At 43.0% G+C, this 20,271-nt stretch overlaps 2 protein-coding genes and 1 long non-coding RNA gene across 6 annotated transcripts in view; 2 read left to right on the top strand and 1 right to left on the bottom strand.

The window, feature by feature from the left end:
• The first annotated feature begins 616 nt into the window (after window positions 1-616).
• LOC310767562 (sodium-dependent neutral amino acid transporter B(0)AT3-like) lies at window positions 617-16,849 on the top strand. 2 transcript variants are annotated; one of them, XM_083624691.1, is made up of 12 exons: window positions 617-934; window positions 3,401-3,541; window positions 5,119-5,256; window positions 7,098-7,279; window positions 8,429-8,539; window positions 9,282-9,394; window positions 10,507-10,635; window positions 11,023-11,173; window positions 12,031-12,235; window positions 13,193-13,352; window positions 14,802-14,958; window positions 16,586-16,849. In XM_083624691.1, exons 1-12 carry the CDS (start codon window positions 736-738, stop codon window positions 16,766-16,768), a joined length of 1,869 nt encoding a protein of 622 aa, XP_083480817.1. In that variant the 5' UTR covers window positions 617-735; the 3' UTR covers window positions 16,769-16,849. The 2 variants fall into 2 exon arrangements, with proteins under 2 accessions (XP_083480817.1, XP_083480816.1); XM_083624690.1 differs by lacking the exon at window positions 8,429-8,539.
• TERT (telomerase reverse transcriptase) overlaps window positions 12,067-20,271 on the bottom strand; it is a 101,225-nt gene continuing 93,020 nt past the window's right edge. For 2 of the 3 annotated variants that reach the window (XR_014550937.1, XR_014550938.1), the window contains exons 17-18: window positions 16,479-16,595; window positions 12,067-12,205 (exon numbers count right to left, since the gene is read on the bottom strand). Coding sequence is in view for 1 of the 3 variants with exons in the window: in XM_083624589.1 (XP_083480715.1) it covers window positions 18,234-18,337 (104 nt within the window). In the remaining 2 variants the exon portion in view is untranslated. Of the gene's footprint in view, window positions 12,206-14,986; window positions 15,971-16,478; window positions 16,596-18,213; window positions 18,338-20,271 lie in introns of those variants that run through there. The other variant, XM_083624589.1, reaches the window with a different exon arrangement.
• LOC310767630 lies at window positions 17,026-18,183 on the top strand. Its single transcript, XR_014550986.1, has 2 exons — window positions 17,026-17,563; window positions 17,931-18,183. It is a non-coding gene; the product is annotated as an uncharacterized lncRNA (long non-coding RNA).

Raw genomic sequence — 20,271 nt, 5'->3', positions numbered from 1 at the left:
TTGAGAAGGGGTTTGTGGGATAATCAGTTTCACATAACCAACATGCTTAAGTCTAATTAATGCATGAAGGGGTTAATACCATAGAGTATGCTGTCCTGTCAGGCTTCACTATCTACTTCCCCTCAACTTGGAAGGAACTACATAATCAAGCCTTTGTTCTCCACTTTACTTGAGAAGCTCAGCATGTGAAGAGGTTTGAGTTGGTTGCTCCAGCTCAACTGCATGGCTCTCAGCATCCATTCTTGAGTTCCTCTACCAATAATTTAGGAACTTCTGCCGCTTTGTAACTAAGGTGAATATTACTGCCTGTGCAACCTTTTATGAAACACATGAACCTGACCTTTGAAGAGTGTGTAAGTAAACCATTTTTTAACTTACCAAACGTGTGGTCTTTTTCCTATGCTAGGGAAAGAGGGAACCTTTGGGAAAAGTAATACAATTTAGAGTTTGGACTGAAAGGGTTAAATTATATCTTTACTGCTTCCAAGAGGTAAGAATTTTTCTGTTAACTTCAGTGCCTCATCTCATCTCTGTAATTTGTGTGGCTGTAGGTTGCTAGGTTGTTTTATCTGGATTCTTTGGTGTGATGTCGCAGATGGAAGTTCCATCCATTGTTCATAATTCCTCTTCTGCCCCCCCCCTTGCTGCTTACATGGTGAGTGAGGAGGTTCAGTTGCCTGGCTGCTACTAATATTGGAGAAATATGTGGTGAAAGGAAAAAAAGAGGTTGTAAAGATGGCAACTGATCAACCCGAAGGCAGTGTTGAAGAGTATAAAGTAAAGATGGCAACTGATCAACCCGAAAGCAGCTCTAAACACTCACAAAGGCCCAAGTGGGATAGTAAATTCCAGTACCTTTTAAGCTGTTCCGGATTTGTTGTGGGTCTTGCAAATGTGTGGCGTTTTCCATACTTGTGCCAAACCTACGGAGGAGGTAAGAGAAAACCCACCTTTTAATTGATTAGTTGTGTTCAGACTAAACTATGACACGCTCCTCTTGTTCTAAAATAATATGTGTTTGGGGTGTGCCACACCCCTCTAATCTCTGGATCCAGCAACTGTTAAAATTTAATCAATGCCTCAAATTATTGGAATAGCCAGGCTAGCTCCCAGTGAGGTGACAGCCTGGGTGGTGGGCCATTAAGGGAGATTAAAGAGCACTATGTGAGATGTAAAAAAAGCCAGAGGTGGGAACAGTGGTGGCCTAAAATGGTTCTGCAGAGGCAGCTGCAAACGTATGTTAAATGTTGCTACGCTCCACCTGATGGCCTCAGCTGTGGCAGATGATAGCTAGAGGGAGGAGACTGTCACAGAAGCTGTAAAAGGGGTGGAAGTACTTTTTTTGGTGGGTTGGATAAAAAAAATAAAATTCCATTTATATCCTGCTCTTCCTCCTAAATGACAGATGGCTAAGTGCACAGAGCAAAACAACACAGAGACAGTGAGGACAATATGTCAATAATTTTTCTGTTAACTTCAATGCCTCACTGCAACTCTTACGATTTGCATGCAGAGCTTAATAGTATTACTGAATGACTTACAACCCAAGCTTTAAGTCTTGTTGGGATTGTTATCCATTGTTACTGATTGATTTGGTTTTACTGCATGGATTTAGTGCCTGAGTAAATCAAGTTGTTTACTTTCTCTGACTAAATGGACATGGATTTTTTAAAGTGTTTGGTTTTTTTTATTGGCAAGAAACATGATAAAATAAATAGCCTTGCCTCTAGGTAACCATGACAATAAGAGCCAGTGTGGTGTAGTGGTTAAGAGTGGTGGACTCATAATCTGGTGAACCGGGTTCGATTCCCCGCTCCTCCACATACAGCTGCTGGGTGACCTTAGGCTAGTCACACCTCTCTGAGGTCTCTCAGCCTCACTCAACTCAGAGTGTTTTTCTGGGGGAGGAAGGGAAAAGGAGATTGTTAGCCGCTTTGAGACTCCTTAGAGTAGTGATAAAGCGGGATATCAAATCCAAACTTTTTTTAAAAAGTGGTGTTTCTGTACTTTGACTCTTAACACTGATAAATGATTTTAAGATACATATTATTCCTTGTTGAAAAATGAAGAAATTAGAAACAAGCTACTTTGTCCAAGAGCAACTTCCTTTGCAGCAGCAAAGTAACTTTTTGTCAATCTTTTCTGCTTCTCAAGGAAGGCAGATAATTTAAACATAGACCAAGGGAGCTATGAACACCTGAGCTGACTCTAGCTGATTCCCCTCGAAGTTGATTTAACTTTGGTTTTAGAAAACAACACTGCCAAATCAAAAGAGACAAGGCTATTTTGTTCTACCACTATATGACCTTTAGGAACACTAACGTGGGACAGGGTAAATGATTGGTAGGGGAGGCATAAATACTTTATACTTTCTGAGTTTTTGAAGTATCATATGACAGAATCGTAAAAGCATTGTTCTTAACAGATTATTTGCAGACAGCTCCCCCCCACATTCCAGTATTTTAAAAAATGAATAAAAACAAGCTAAAATGTAACTGCAAAACAACATTTTTTTATGACTTTCACCTTCTAGATCTTCTACAGCAGGTCTTATTTATGCAGTTTAATCCCCACCAATAAGATGTGCTTTCAATGCATGCCACAGTAAAAAAACAACCCGCTAACAATTAATTGTATATTATTGCCTTTTTGCACAGTCCTAAGCAGGAAGAACATGAATAGCTCTATCTACAACATTTCCCTGCCCCTCATATTGTTTATATTAGAGGGGGCAATCCTGATTCAAATCTGATATCAACATCACAGCTTCCCCAATGGAGGGTGTAGTTAATAATCCTTAGCTGTAGAACCCTTGCCCCTTCATGGAACTAGATTTCTCAAGAGCCACAACTGGGAGCCATAGCAGTTAAAGAGCACCCCCAGATTTTCTTACCTCAGTTGATCACCATATGAAAAAAAAACCTCTCTCGGTCAACTGCTACAGCTTTGTTTGCTTTACTTAATAATTATTTTACGTACAACATACGTACCTAACAGATGCTGCTGGTATGATGATAATACTAGTAGAAAGTTAGAGATGGAGGAGGGCATGAGCAGTGGCATAGTGTGTGGGGGCCCAGGGGGCTGTAGCCCCGGGTGCAGAATTCTGAGGGGTCACAACTAGGCATCCCCCCCCGGCATTGGCTTCACCACCCTGGCGAAGGCAGCAAAGCAGTCCAGGCCCATGGAGTACAAGCATGGATGGAGGGAGGTGGACAAGGGGCACCCCCAATGTGGCCTGGCCTGGCCAGACAGGCCTCTGCAGGCAGCTGACACAGCAAGGCCCCACTTGGCTGGAGGTGTGCTCCACCAGTGTCAGGGGACTTGCCCGCCCTGGGCGCCGGCAACCCACGCTATGCCACTGTTATGAGCTAACTGTGCTTGGAAATTGTGTTTCTAGGAGCATTCCTGATTCCATACATCACCACGCTTGTGTTGGGAGGCATCCCTGTATTTTTTCTTGAATTAGCTGTAGGGCAATGCTTGAAAAAAGGCACCATTCGACTCTGGTGGCGCATCTCACCTTACCTGGGAGGACTGGGTAGGTTTCTGCAATTGCCTTTACTTGTGATTATACAATCTTCTAATCATTGCTCCTTCCTGGAAAACGCATGGGCTACATGAGGGTGTAAAAGCAAACCCAGTAATGGTAGGGTAAAAGGTAAAGGAGCAGTCAAAGGCGAGTATGGGGTTGCAGTGCTCATCTCGCTTTCAGGCTGAGGGAGCCAGTGTTTGTCCTCAAACAGCTTTCTGGGTCATGTGGCCATCATGACTAAACTGCTTCTGGTGCAACAGAACACCGTGATAGAAACCAGAGTGCACAGAAACGCTGCTTACCTTCCCGCCACAGCGATACCTATTTATCTACTTGCACTGGCGTGCTTTTGAACAGCTAGGGTGGCAGGAGTTGGGACAGAGCAACGGGAGCTCACCCCGTCACATGGATTTGAACCGCTGACCTTCTTATTGGCAATTCCAAGAGGCACAGTGGTTTAGACCACAGTGCCACCCGCTTACCAGTAGTAGTAAACTCAGGCAGTTTCGTGCTTATCTGTCTGGAACAGGGGTCAGCAAACTTTTTTAGGAGGTGGCTGGTTCACCGCCCCTCAGACCTTGTGGCGGGCCGAAATGTGTGCGTGTGCGCACGCATGCGGCAGAGGGCGGCTTCTCTCTCTCTCCCCCAGCCCCTCCCCCTGCTTTCCTACCTCCTCCGCTGCTCTGCCTGTGGTTGGGAGTCAGTGGCTGTGGTGGTGCTTCTCCTTTCTGGGCCAGAGGCCAGCGGGTAGGTGTCGAGTCTTTGGATTGGCTAGCTGCCAATCAAAGCCCAGCTCCCTTCCTCCACAGGGCAGGGAGAAGCCAAGAGGAGGGAGGTGCCATCGCCATGGTGTGTGTGAGGGAGGGGAGGGGGAAAGGCACCCAGAAAAAAAATGCAAAAAACAACGAACAATGAAGCCGATCCAAGCGGCGATTCCAGGACTGTCTGTGGGCCGGATCCAGAGGGCAATCGGGCCTGATCGTGCCCATGGGCCTTAGTTTGCCGACCCCTGGTCTAGAAGATAAACAGAGCCACTGGAGCAGCCCCTCCGATTTCATCACCTGCGGCAAAATGGGAATTGCCTCCCCCCCCCCCGTTTGTGGTTACCTTCCCACCACAGTGGTAACTATTTATCTACTTGCACTGGCATGCTTTTGAACTGCTACGTTGGCAGAAGCAGGGACCTAGCAACGGGAGCTCACCCCGTCTTAGGGATTTGAACCGCTGACCTTCTGATCGGCAAGCCCAAGAGGCTCAGTGGTTTAGACCACAGCGCTACCCACATCCCAGTAGTGGTAAACTCAGGCAGTTGCATGCCTATGGAAGATAAACAGAGCCACTCAGGGGCAACCTGTGTGATTTCGCCACCTGAGGCAAAATGGGAATTGCCACCCCCCACCCCACCCCAGTTTGTTAGCACCAACATTTAATTCATAGAGCAATGTTGTTTTCCAGAATGCCAGAGTTCAGGTAGTAATTTGATTTGATCTTTCCATAGTGTGAATCAGGCTCTTGCAATATTTATGTTAAACAGCAATTGTCTTTGTTCATGCCAGTTCTGCATGTGCTTGTATATTCCACAGGTTACAGTTCTCTGATAGTGTCCTTCCTAGTGAGTGTGTATTATAATATGCTTTTGGCCTGGATTTTGTGGTATTTTATAAACTCTTTCCGAAACCCATTACCTTGGAGTTTCTGCCCAACTGATACCAGCAAACCAGGTGAGTTCCCAAGTCTCTTGCTGCTTTCTGTTATTAGTATCTGCTTTTCTATGTATCCTTCAACCACTGCATTAAATTGTTTGTCCAACTCTGCCACAGTCAGCAACTATTAGACCCAGGTGTGTTCCTGCCATGCCTCCTTTGGCCCTAGCTACAGATTGGGATAAGCAAAAGCCCTACAGGTGCCCATTTTTCTGTGTAGGCTTTGCGCACATTATCAGCTGTGTCTGTGTGTCAGGTTGCATTTGTGCACACCAGAGACGGGATGGGGATGAACTGCACGTCAAATTTGGCTTAAGTATTCTTTGTTGGTTGAAGCTGATTTTATGGAAAACACACAAAATAGCAACATTTATCAACAATTTCTATGCTAGCTCTACATCATTGGTAACGTCTTATGTCTATGGATTCAAAAACCAACAGTGGAAGCACACTAGAGCCAGAACACAGCCTTGGATGCAATTCATCCCTTCTATTCTTGCATACAAAAAGCACAGTTGAGGTTGGGGGGAGGGTTCACCTACCCAGATGCACTGCACTTTAAATTGACATCTTCCCATCCCCAGGCCTGCTCTTCAGGGCAAGACTCAGCCTAGTTAGGCTGTGTCCTCATGAACATGTGTCTGCATTTGCACCCAAATCTTGCAGCTTCCAAAAGGACAAAAGGACAGAGAAAGCAGCATCTGTAAAGTTGTACAAAAAGGGAGTAGGATATGAACTGAACTAAACACTCGGCAAAGTAATGCAGCAGAGGTAGAATATTTTTATTTATACCCTGCCCATCTGAATGAAGCAGCAGTGAGTTCACGTTTAAGGTACAGCTTAGTTTAATAATGGTTTAAAGTGCTGTGTAGATGGGGCCAATAGCTTAAAGCAGGTGTGGTGGATCTTCACGCCCTCCAGCTCTTACTGCACTACAGCACCCACGATCCTGGGCCATAGGCCATGCTTGCTAGGGCTGATGGGAGTTGTAGTTCAATGACAGCTGGAGGTCCAAAGGTTCCCCACTCCTGGCTTAAAGTTTACTAGTTATGCCAAAGCAAGAGCTTCCTGTGCAGAGAGAACTGATGCCCAAAGAAAGGCCCCATTCCTGCCCCTTCCCCTTCATGGAATAGCTTCAAGAGGATGAGGCACATATCCATTCACCTGGGGCTGTGCCTGGTCGCATCCCTAACCCAAATATATGTAGGGCTAGAGAGTTTTGTTCCAGGCTTGGTCTGGAAGAGCTGAGGTGAAGCATCTCCTCTTGATGTCATTCTTTTGGGAAGCCCTGTTTGTTAATCAAGAGGAGGCTATTCCCCAAACTAAACAATACCTCGGTCTAGAACTCCAAAAGAGAGGGGTTTATGGTAGGTTCACACTTTCCAACAAAACAAAACAAAACAAAACATGGAATGGAGTTTTTTTAAAAATGCAGTATACCATCTGCACGCTTTATTGGTGCAGAATGGGAAAGAAGCCCTCTACAACAGAAGGAACTTCTCTTTGCAATCAAATAAATAACATGACATACAGGTTACTCAATATTATTCCAGTGGTGTGTGGAACTTAATGAATCTACAATAGTCTTCCCCAACCTGTTGACCCCCAGATGTTTTGGGTTATGGCTCTCAGAATTCCTGACCATAGGCTGTGCTGGCTGGGGCTGATGGACGTTCTAGTCCAAAACATCTGGATGGCACCATATTAGGAAAGTCTGTTAGAGCATGGTGCGGATAACACCAAGATTGCAGGTTCGATCTCCGTATGGGACAACTGTATATTCCTGATCGTCAGGATCCTTTCCAACTCTTCTATGATTCCATCTGTTTTGATAATGCCTTCTGTGCTTGTTATTTCAGAACTTATTGAAGAATGTCACAAAAGCACACCTACCAATTATTTCTGGTATAGGTACACTTTAAACATAAGCACGGATATTGGAAACAGTGGCCCACTTCAGTGGTGGCTGGTTTTATGTTTGGCAGCCTGCTGGTTAATTGTGTTCATTTGTACAGTACGAGGAATTGAATCGGCTGGAAAGGTGAGCAGGGATTATTACCAGACACCTGTATTTCACTGACCTGGTCCTCATTGAGGTGGTAAAGCCATCTTTGGACTGCACCACATGAGACAGAAAGCAGCTCACATGAACGAATGTTCTGCCATATTTTTAAAAGGCACCTGCCCATTGAAAACTAATACGTCTGCGAGGAGGCTAGGTCATAATCCATATGCAGGAGGTATTTTTTCATGTGTTTGATCAGCAATACGTAAAGCAAATGAGAAGCAAAATTATGGATTAATTAGCTATAAAGTGCAACTATGAGGAACACAAGTGTTCCCATTAGACTGCAGGGCTAAAGCACCTTGGGATGGAACAGCAGTTTAGATGGCCTGACTCGGACTGTGTCATAAAACGTCATAATGAATAGTCAGTTGAATAATATATTGCTTTTCGTTGAGCAAATATGTTGAGCTTTTTGGCTACCATACGCCCTTACATTTTAACTGATTTAGACATTATTTTCGGAGAATGAATCCCAGTTATGTCCAGGAAAATCTGGATGTATGTATAAACCCAGCATTCTCTGGTGACTTTATGCACCTAATAAAACAAACGGTAGCCTACAGTGCTGGTCCTTAAAGTGTCATAAAGTGTTTTCTACCTTTTTTCTCTGCAACATAGAAAAAAATTATGCTTGCCTTTTTAATTAGTATCCTACTTCTCATCCAAAGAGTTCAAGCTACTCTCTCTTTCCTCTTGCACACAATCTGCTCACAATCTTTCATTCGGTTGGACTGGGGAATTGTCTCAAGGTCACCAGTGAGCTTCATGGCCATAGGCACCAACTTAGACAAAATATTGGGAGGGGGAGAGGGACCCCACTGCCTGCACTTCCCCCGCCTCCCTGCACTTCTGTGGAGCACACCTCCACAGGTTTCCTCAATTCAAGTCTGCCATGTTAACCACTGCTGCACCACACTGGATGGCACCATTATGTGGTGATTTACACAAATGCATGAGCTTCTACATTTCCTCAAACCACCTTAAACAAAAACAGTTTATCACTGAGTTGGATTCAGCTGCAACTGTTCAGTAATTTTGTGTGCACAGTATCTGTTTCATGGTATTGCCTTAACCTCTTCCTGACACTCACTTTTTCCTTCTCTGTTTTGCTCTTCCTCTTAGGCAATGTATTTTACAGCCCCATGTTCTTACCTAATTCTAACATTATTCCTAATTTATGGACTGACTCTCCCAGGAGCTGTTCACGGATTACTCTACTTCATGACTCCTAATGCAAGTATTTATTCAATTGATCCTTGGTGTTCCAGATGATGTACGGAAAGTCTGACTTGGTCTTTGAGAGGTGGCTTTGAACTTTGAACTTTCCTCCATGCTTCTTCTTTGTTTACCACTTAATACTAGTTGGGATCCACACATATTCTGGCAATTGTACTTTGTTAACTCCCTCTGGAATCTATGAAGAACAGAAACTTGTGTAAAAAGTGCCCTTTTCTAAAATTCACGAATATAGGCAACCCTGGGTCAAATCTTATTTTTTGGCAGACAGGGCAGAACTACACTTCATTGTTCAAGCATGGGGTGTCCCAGTTCTGTATTTGAGGAAGCCAGTGGGCAGGTACTTAATCCTCCCCATGCCCACCAATTCTTCCCTACAAATGCTCCCCTGGGCTGCTTTTTGTTTCTCTGTCTGGCAGGGTCCAAGACTAGAAGATGCGCAGGTGAAGGTAAAAGCACTCTAGTGAGCATTTGTAAGGGACTATCGCCAAACATGGAAAGAGTTAAGCACTCTCTCCTACACACTGATTCTCCCCCTCCAGCAAGCCCCCAGCAGGCAGTTTGTGAAACACTTGTTTGTTTGCCAGTATAATGCATTGTTCTGTTCTGAATTTGTTGAATTCAGAAAACACACTAATTTTCCACTGCTTGCCAGGAAGGCCTGTATCAGTGAAATATACACAGGAATTATGAGACTAATAATGTGTTTAGCCCTGAGCTCTCTCTGTCTCTCTCACAGTTCAAGAAGATCAACAATCCACGTGCCTGGCTTGATGCAGCCACCCAGATCTTTTCCTCTCTTTCTTTAGGATTTGGGGGACTCATAGCATATTCAAGCTACAACCCGTCAATGTAGGTATAATCTTGCAGTTTTGTTAGCTTTCGCTCACAATGTGGAGAGGAGCTGTTTGACGCAGTCAAATAAACTTCTATGAGATAGCGCCTCAGTGATCTCTGGAGACAAGACTCAATTCTCATTCAGCCCACACTGGAGCCCAGGAAAAGCGGTTGGCTCTGTTCTCTTGATGTTTTCCTGTGCGAGCAACCCAAAGATGCTCTCTATTGTTCTTTCTGCAATGCCAGTGCTGGGCAAAGTTCAGCTACGTTTGAGATGCAATAATGAGAAGGCGAGTGACTGCATGCTCTCAGTATAACTTATGCCTTAAGGTTCCAGTGAGAATAAAACAGCATAACTTGCTTGTATGCTACCTTGGAATCCTTTGGAGAAAAGTGAGCTCTAAATGTGATAAATGTGTAATATCTGGGCCCTCTCCAGTCCCAGAATGATGAGAGATTTCAGGGGTTCCAGTGCATGCACCAGGGCTGGTTTCTGTTGAATGAGATCTGAAGAGTCTTACTGACATTTCTGTATCAAAAGGCTTTAGTTATACAAATTTACAGCATCAACACTCAGATGGATCCTCCTCTCCCAGTAGATTTCTAGAACCTCCAGTGCCATTTCATTGGATCTTCACAGAGGGTTAGTCAGGCCTTGTCTTTTTCAGACTCTGTTCTAGGGCTGCCTGCTTATTTTCTCTTTCCCACATACAAAAATTGAGGACAATTTTTATTGTAATTATTGGTAGGTTTTAAACATATTTTTTTACATGTTTATAGTTTTCATTCTATCCATGTTTAATTGTATTTCAATGAATTTTCTCTCTCTAGTGGTTCATGTTTTTAAACTGTAAGCTGCTTTGAGTCCTGTCAGCGAATAAAGAAATTAATAATAATAACAATGACAAAACCAACATATTTCAGTAGTGCCTTCAGCTATTTAGTTTCTGCGACAACAAGCCATCTGTCAATTGCTTTGTTTTACTGTTCTGGGATTGAAAATATTCAGTGAAGAATAGAGTACAAGTACTTCAAATAAAATAATAAATGTATAACATTAGAAGTTACAGACTCTGTGCTATCCTTTGTAACGTTTAATCGGGTTGTTATGTACTTGTTTTTCCTAGTAATGACTGTGAACTGGATGCTGTCATGATAGCAGCAATAAACTCTTTGACTTCTTTGTTTGCATCAATCCCAATTTTTTCGATTCTGGGGTTCAAAGCAACAATGGCCTATAAAGAATGCTTGGAAAGGTGAGCCGTTCAAGTTTCACAGTTAGGAACCAATTTAAGGTGTTGGTCCAAGTTCACAATTTTTGTTTTTCATTGTCTAGAATTTTGTGTCATCCCCCCCCCTTTAAACCAGTTTAGGGGACCCCAGAGGGCAGAATTAAAATAAGATTGTAGCATAGAACACAAAGTATACAATCCTGCATGTTCCATGTGCATAATCATTAATTCAGGTATACAGGCAACTTCCTGTTTGTATGGGGGTTGCGTTCCTGGTCCCAGCGCATGTCAGTGGTTGTGCATAAACCCGTTTGGCCCCTGGCCTGCCCCTATTTGAAGCAAATTGCTGTTGTTTTTCTTAGGGACTATGGCAATGCAAATAATTCGTATCATTCCTGACTTTACTGACAGAAATGTTAAAAGCATCACCAAGGCATTCAGGAAAGACAACATCACTGTAGACAGCAGCGCATTTTGGCTCAGTTATTTGAATGGAACAGATATCAATAAACTGGCATCTCTCAAACTGGCAAATTGTGATCTCCAGTATTTCCTTGATAAGGTATTGTACTTGCATTGCATGAATGAATGAATGGGGCTTCCTTCTCTGGTCACATTCCATGAAGGCTTCTGCAGCTTCCACTGCATTTTTCTGTAGTTTCTCTGCTGGACCTCTGCCATGCTGCAAGGGGGTCACAGCCCTCGATCTTCAGCTACCGTTGATGTGATGGCCCAGGCAGGAAATTCTTTCAGAAGAGCTGTGTTTAGCTCTTTGGCTTCATACAAGCTGCTCTGTCTCTGGTAAACTAGCTTGTTACTCTACCCATATGTATGAGTGCACAGAGACCACAAGTTGTTTGCCTGGTTATCTCCGAAGAAACACAATCTACCATCCCCCCTACAACTACTGTCACTGGGGTGTTCTATGGACACTTTATTTAGCCACAAATACTTGCACACAGAAGATGGGGCTCAGGGTACCCACCAGAACTCTAGTCCAGCTTGAGAAGTTTCCCCTTATAATTCTGCAGAGACACACACAAACCATATCTGTGTCTGCACGTATGAGCACTAAAAGAGCCACAGAAAGCAACCTGTGAGCTTAGGTGGCTGCTTTTATTATTATTTTATTACCATTCCTTCACCCTTAGATCCCAGGGCAAGTGACAACGATTTAAAATGCAACACTAAAAACAGATTACAGCAACTTAATACCACTAAAACATGGTGAGTCCCAAAAATGCACATCTCAGGTGTCAAGGGTCCAGGTCAAGATAAGAACTTGTCATCGGTAATGACTGTATCTTATTCCAGATGATGGCTAAATGTTGAGTAATACAACATTTTGCCTTTGCATTAGAATAAATGACATTTAGAAATCAATCTGACAGTTTTTACCATTATTTGTGAATTTTGCAGAGTGTTTCTGGAACCGGCTTGGCCTTTATTGTGTTCACTGAAATCGTCATTAAGATGCCTGGATCAAACACTTGGGCGATTCTGTTTTTTCTCATGCTGTTCAGTCTTGGTGTATCTTCCATTTTTGGACTCATTCAAAGTATCTTGACGCCTCTCACAGAATCTCCCATTGTGTCTAGATACATATGCAAGGAGGCTGTATGTGGTAAGGCATCTTCCTCAAATCCTTTTCTTTGCTGTTAACCATGCTCAAGATTAATATGGTTCAAAGTGCTTCTTGTACATTATTTCAGCTATTGTAAATAACAGTAGCTTAATACTATCTCTGTATTGCAGATGGGGGCTGAGATAGGGTTCGTGGGCATGACAGTATTTCAATGGAATATCTTGGCTCATTGCTCATTCTCTTAGCTGCTACTGTTGTTTCAAGATACGTTCTTTCCAGATTCATTAACCTCCCCAGGGAGGTTTGGCTGGCACCTTCATGATACATCTTTAAGTGTCAGGCAAATAAAGTTCCTCTTCAACCAGGCCTTGGGAGAGAGAGAACCAGTGTGGTGTAGTGGTTAAGAGCGGTAGTCTTGCAATCTGGGGAACCGGGTTCGCGTCTCCGCTCCTCCACATGCAGCTGCTGTGTGACCTTGGGCCAGTCACACTTCTTTGAAGTCTCTCAGCCCCACTCACCTCACAGAGTGTTTGTTTTGGGGGAGGAAGGGAAAGGAGAATGTTAGCCGCTTTGAGACTCCTTAAAAGGGAGTGAAAGGCGGGATATCAAATCCAAACTCTTCTTCTTCTTCTATGGCCTTTTAAATGTGTTTGTGTGAGCGGGGGTGATTGTTTTGTTTTTGTTCTATTTATTATGTGCTTTTATCCTGTATTTTTATCTTGTGAACTGCCCTGATATCTCCGAAGGGCACTATATAAATTAATAAACAGTAATAACAACAATAACAATAATCTGGTGAGCAGAAAGTGTACAGTCTTAATGATGCCACATTGCACTCATTAACCATTAAGGATATGTGAGTGGCAAAACTTGGGTGTTTGGCAAGAACGGAACAGACGTGTTGGGATTGATTATAAACGCACATGTGAACACCAATGGTTAGGTTTTCTTTTATTTCATTTGTGTTAATTGACTAATGAATGTTGTTGTCTGTAGGTTTAATATGCCTTTCTGCTTTTCTGCTGGGCCTGCTTTTTGCTCTGAGATCTGGAAACTACTGGCTTGAGATGTTTGATGCCTTTGGGGGAACCATGCCTTTGCTAGTCATTGCTTTCTTTGAAGTGATGGGTGTTGCATTTCTTTATGGAATGAAAAGGTATGGCTATGTTTCTTCGTATATGTATCTGGATAAGCCCTTAGGTGCATAAGCAACTCAAGGCAGATGAACACGCGAGGCTGTATTCATCACTAAGCATTTCTACTGATAAATGAACACACTATGGAGAAGCAATCCACCTACATCTTGTGATGCAAATCAGGTTTTTTTAGTGATGGAGTGCCTTGCTCCCCCCCCCCCGGCCTGCTCCCACACTTACATGGAAACTAACTCTAATGCTTGAAGAGGGTTTACAAGGTAAACTGGTGTCTAATCTGGACTGCTTCAGACTGCTTTAGTGAGTTGTGTTTCAAAACTGAATACTCATCCATGGGGGGAGCCATTATGTTTAATATGAGGCACATTCAGTCTGAAGAGGTACAGTCGCCAACAGCCATTGCTATTTGAAGTGGTATGCCCAAGGACCCAGATTTACCAGCCCCCCTCATCATAGGGATCATGAGAACCAAGCCCATTGATAAGCTGGTGAGGTGTGACACTTCCATTTCCCTCCGTTATCCTATGAAAACAACACTCTAAGCAAGAAACCTTTATTTAGTCTATTTATTTAGAAAAGCATTTCTGTACCGCCAAAAAAAAAACACTGGGTGATGCGCAACATTAACATAAAATACAATTGCAAGCAGTACAAATAATTGTAGAAGTGGCTGGCTAAACAAAACATTAAAGAGCAATGAAGATCTGATTTTTAAGCGAAGCAGGAAAGTCAAAAGTGAGGGTGTCTGCCAGATCTGTTCCTGGCCTAGGTGCAGCAAGTGATACCTTTTTATTGTATTTGAAGTATAATCACATGTCTCCCTGCTCAGAAATAAATTCCATTGCATAAGATCCCAGCTAAGGTTTGCAGCCTTATGCATAATTTGGCGATATACACCCCACAAGTTGCAGTAGGATAAAGGTTTCCTATCTGTTGTGTTTAATTTATTTGTGCAAACGATCATTTGATTTGGGGGGGGGGGGGTTGTGTGCATGTGGCCTACTTAACAGCCCAAGCAACTGCCAGGGAGGATAGATCTCTATTTGAGGGAGTCCTTGATTTGAAAATCCCCGTGGTTTAAAAGATTAAGAACTCTAGGCAGGGAGAGCAGGGGCTTCAAAGTTAACACCTGGAAAGGAGATGGAACAGGCTAGCTGATCAGTCTTCCCCACTATGGAGACATGTAATACATTTCTATTTCAGTCACAAAAATAATTTCTAAATTAGCACATAAACGTTTTACGCAAACGTTTTATGCAAGCCTGAATCCTCTTTTGTTTGCATATCTCTCTTTTGAGTGATGCTTATGTAGCTGCTCTACTTGTTCAAGTGATGAGCAGGCATGCGGTCAGAGGAGAAACAGAAGTTTAGCTGGCTTCATTTTTTAATAAGGTTACATGCAAGTGAATTGTCCACAGATCCCTCACTAAATATATCCATTTCATTAACAGATTCAGTGCAGATGTGGAAAAGATGATAGGAAGACCACTAAAATGCTATTGGAAGGCAATGTGGCTATTTTTCTCGCCAGGGACAATGCTCCTAATTTTTTTCTTCTATGTACTTGTTGAGCCACCATCAAGCTACAATACTTGGAACCCAAATTATGTAAGTTACCTTTATACAAGTCATTACTAGTCTTTGCCTAATTTGCATTCATGGGGGGGGGGAGGATTGAGCTCTCACCCCAATCTTGCTGCTATGAACTCCTGAATTGATAAAGATGCTCTGCTTAAGCACAGAATTCCTGGGCCATCACTGATGTTTCACTAGGGCTTACAGGGGGTCCTGCAGCTAATTAACCTCACCAGATTTTTAATGCTGAATTTTTTAAGATATGCTGTAAGCCACCCAGAGTGGCTGGGGAAACCCAGTAAGATGGGCGGGGTATAAATAATAAAATTATTAAGTATAATCAACTGAGGATGCTTTATGTTGGCCTTTTTATTTAATGTCCTGCCTCTTTTGTTTCAGCCGGACATTTAATAAATGGTTTTACATTTTGATTTTATTACTCTGCTGTAAGCTGCTCTTAGAGCATTCCTGAAGAGCAACTTAAAAGCAGGTTGAATAAACAGACATCCTCTTCACACCAAGCCCAAAGATGCCATCAGTCATATACTACAGCCCACCAAGGGCTTGAGATCCTGGCTCTTGCCATCTAGGACACAAAGCTAAAACAGGCTTTACAGAACCCTACATGCCTGCTGGGGTGTTTTCTTCTTTGTGGGGCACAGGAGGTGTGTGTCTGCTGTACGTGTAGTGAGCCATCAAACTTGCGTATTACAAGATGGTATTGCCTGGAGAAAGACAGTCAGGGTGTGTATCCACAGTAGTGGACAGAGGAGGAATGGGGGTGGGACGCAGAAAGGAGTGCCATAGCGCACCTGTAGCAGCAAACATGCTTTTTCTGTATCGGTCTCTACTGTCACAGTAGGTGCTGTAACTCTCTAATGGTTTGACTTTACCCACACTCTTCCACTTTCTCCCAAGACAGATGGATGCCATGTGGTTCCTAGCTAGCCAACCATACAGACACTGACCAGTCCCAGATCTGTTCAGCTTCATGAGTTTTCAGATGATCAGCCTTGATGATAACTGTTTGCTGTCAAGTCCCAGCCTACATAAAAGCAGAGAGATTTTACCATTTGGTGTGACAGGAGTGAGCGTTCATAAAAACAGTGTTTTTTGTTACACACAACACACCACTAGCACAATGGGACTTTCTTCCCCTCTCCTCCTCCCATGGCATCGCAAAATTTGCTCCAGAGCAGGCACCCCCAAACCCGGGCCTCCAGATGTTTTGGGACTACAGTTCCCATCACCCCTGACCACTGGTCCTGTTATCTAGGAATGATGGGAGTTATAGTCCCAAAACATCTGGAGGGCCGAGTTTGGAGATGCTTGCACCAGAGGGTTTGAGAAATCCCTAGAAGGTATTTAGGGGGTGCACCAGTGGAGAGGAGGAGGAGTACATTCCATCATGTGAGGAGACATTCTTGTGCTGATGATAGTCTTAGCTCTACACTGCATGCAACCCAGGAGTCTTCCCTTTTTGGAATATTGCCAACCTTTGCTTAGCTCCCACTTTGAAGTATTAACAAGCTGTAATTCCTGTCCTCACTTACCTGGGAGCAATCCCCACTTAACCTGATGGGATTTACTTCTGTGTAAACGCATAGAAGATGATGCTGTTCAGTGTGGCTTTCATGCAATACATTTGTTTCTCCCAAAGGTACATTTTCCTGCAAAAGAGTCAAAAAAGTATCCTCCCTGGGCTGTCATCATCTCTGAGATGCTTGAAACTGTACCATGCTTGATGATCCCTTTCGGAGCTATTTATCAACTTTGGAGAATTGTGTTGAAAAAGAAACTGCTACAAATAATACATCCAGACACCAGCACTGGTAGCACTTAACTTTTGTTTCAGCAATCTGGTCACCCTTGTTTCCCCCATCCTATCCTGACCAATAAAAAAACCCACGCATGTATCCTCAAATTTAAGGTATTCACTCAGTAAGAATGTAGGGATTTCTACGTAAAACCATTTTCTAAATAAATGCATCTTTATATATAACATTTAGGAATGTTCATAATGCATAACACATAAATTATCTAGTAAGTCTTACTGTGCCAACCATATAAGGCAGGTCCACATTCTTATACCTATATTGCAGGTGTGGGGGCTGAAACTGAAAGAAAGTGCTTTGCCTAAGGCCATTCAGTGCATGAGATTTAGAAAGGGGGAAACTGCTAGGGGCTGATTACAAAATGATGACATTATAAGTGGACACCCTCCAAAACATAAGTAGACAGAACATGGTAATTCCACAGGAAGGATCTTTTCAGGCACTACCCTTATGACAGATTGAGATATATAAATAATAACTGGAATTTAGAAGACACAATCCATTAAGTCACAAGTTGTATTTTCTAAATTGGAGATCTGAGTCTTACCAAGTAAATGGGCTATTACCAAGAAAGATACAACAACTGTTTTTGCTGAAAGGCCATGTGCAGTACAATAATAGTCTTCATTACTCAGCAAGGTTTAAGGAAAACCACATGGTTCTGGCAGCCACAATTACAAAATAATGTGCTACCGAGTTTTTAAAACAGAAGTCACATTTTTAAAAGCAATTTACAAGGCTTAGTGAACGGAACACAGAAACTTGTAGCCATAGATCACTTTTTAGGCAAGATACCAGAATAGGCGAAGGGACGCGGGTGGCGCTGTGGGTAAAACCTCAGCGCCTAGGACTTGCTGATCACATGGTCGGCAGTTCGAATCCCCGCGGCGGGGTGAGCTCCCGTCGTTCGGTCCCAGCTCCTGCCCACCTAGCAGTTCGAAAGCACCCTTAAGTGCAAGTAGATAAATAGGTACCGCTTTATATAGCGGGAAGGTAAACGGCGTTCTGTGTGCTACTCTGGTGCCGGTTCGCCAGAGCAGCTTCGTCACGCTGGCCACGTGACCCGGAAGTGTCTGCGGACAGCGCTGGCTCCCGGCCTCTAGAGTGAGATGAGCGCACAACCCTAGAGTCTGTCAAGACTGGCCCGTACCTTTACCTTTACCAGAATAGGCATCTCACCATTGTTGGATTACAGAAAAATATATTTCCCCCTGACAGTTCCAGGTTAGGTGAATTTTTTACACGGTAAAAAATAGAAATAAAAATGGAGCATATCCCATTACTTACTTTGCTGATAAAATACTTTGAAAATGTCACTTTGAGCTCATGTATTCATGACACTAAGCATACTTTCAGGCACCAAATTACTACATTTTTCCTGCTTTGGGATACAGGAGGTTGACTTAGCTATTTATTCCTTTTTCTATTTTAAAGGAAAAATAAATCGGTTTACCTATAATAGGACCGCATCTATCAATCCAGAATGGCTTTGAAATCTCCATATAGTGGTGGTTCTGTTACTTCCTTCAGGAGCTGTACAGAAGCTTCTGGAATTTGCCGGAGCAACTGTATTTCACCTGAAAAGATGAATGCTAAAATCAACCAATCGCTGCTCCGATAGACAAATCATTCCAAACAGGGTTATTGGGTGGTCCACAGGCTGTCTTTTAAAATGAGGGCGGCCATTTTTTGCCAATGCAATGTCTCTGGGCTGCATGGCACACTGGCCCACCCCATCCCTGCACTCCCAAGGACATTTTGAAACTGCACGTGATGGAGAGCAGGCTTCCTAGCTGCTTCAAGCACCCCCCCTCCTGTGGTTTCCAGTATTTGGAACCAGTGCTGCCTCCCACAGTGGAGGGAGAACAATAGTTATAACAGCTAGTACCCATTTCCTCCCCCATGAATTATTCTAATCCTCTTTTAAAGCCAACCAACTTAGTGACCATCACTGCCTCCTGGGAGAGAAAGTTTTGTAGTTTGACCATAAACTTGCCCATCTCTAATATATATAAAAAAGAATTATATGGCTATTTAAAAATAGTTCAATGCGCTTGAGAATCTCAAATACGTATAACAGATTAGCTTTTATTACAAGAACTATGCCCCTCGAAAGTACAAGGGAAACAATTTTATTTGTTTAACAAAAATTATATACTACTTGATTGTCATAAAATCTCTAAGTGATTTATAAGCCCACCTTACTGGACTGTTTTAATGATTACAAATATAATGCATACAAAATGCTTTGCAGCTCTGACAAGTTCTTTATAAATACTAGGTGCTATTGATTCCAAACAGTAATTTTGAACACAGGTATTACTTAAATGTGACTCATTAGCATTACTGCACTTTGCTTGTGGCAGAAACTTCTTTGCATACTGAGGGGGCAAGCCAAACCCAAGGCAGCCACCTGACAGGTTTTTCTTATCATGTTGGTTACCTTCTTTTTTTACTTTGTGTTGAAAGTGAGAGAATAACCATACATTGTCTGAGATCCCAAATATGTAAGTACACATGTTCAAAGAAACACACCCCAAGTTATTTTATGGGTCTCTCTTCACTCATGCTGCGCTCAGCATGCCTTTGATTGCCCAATCCACAGTTGCAACCTTACCCACAAGGACTATTTGCTGAATATCTTGTTTGGGCAGATGAAGAAAATTTGTTTTCCCCTCAGGGAAAATGAATTAGCTGCTCTAAATTGCTTACTAATTGAAATTAAATGATTGATCACAATCTCTGTTAAGGCTTCTTTTTTCTTCTTCTTTGGCGATCAGTCGTAGCTGTGTAAGATTGTTCTCCATAAACACGGTTTTAACAGTGAGTCCGTAAGTGACTGTGGAGGTCAATTCTGGATCCATACGTCCTTCCACAGTGGGGACACAGGTTTCTGGGCGGGAGTTGATCACGGTGTGGATTTGCCAAGTGTGCCTTTCCCTTAGCATGTTTCCTGCTTTCGTCCTGAGTTCGAGCGTTTTCAAAGCCCATGACACGTTTGGTGATGGTTGTTCTCCAATTGGAGTGCTCACAGGCCAGTGTTTCCCAGTTGTCAGTTTTTTTACTACATTTGCCTTGAGAGAGTCTTTAAACCTCATTTCTTGACCACCACCAATACACTTTCCATTTTTAAGTTCAGAATAGAGTAGTTGCTTTGGAAGACGATAATCAGGCATCCACACAACATGACCCGTCCAGTGAAGTTGATGTTGTAGAATCATTGCTTCGACACTGGTGATCTTTGCTTCTTCCAGTACACTGGCATTAGTTCGCCTGTCTTCCTAGGTAATGCGTAAATATTTTCGGAGACACTGTTGATGGAATCTTTCGAGGAGTTGGAGATGGTGTTTATAGGTGGTCCATGTTTTACAAGCATACAGTAAGGTTGGTAGTACAATAGCTTTGTAAACAAGCACTTTGGTTTCCCTGCGAATGTCCCTGTCCTCAAAGACTCTGCACTTCGATCGGGAGAAAGCTGCACTCGCAGAGCTCAGGCGATGCTGGATTTCGG

This window comes from Podarcis filfolensis (assembly GCF_964270895.1).
Source record: "Podarcis filfolensis genome assembly, chromosome: 7".
Lineage (NCBI taxonomy): Eukaryota > Metazoa > Chordata > Lepidosauria > Squamata > Lacertidae > Podarcis > Podarcis filfolensis.
This window is presented reverse-complemented; position numbering and strand designations above follow the sequence as displayed.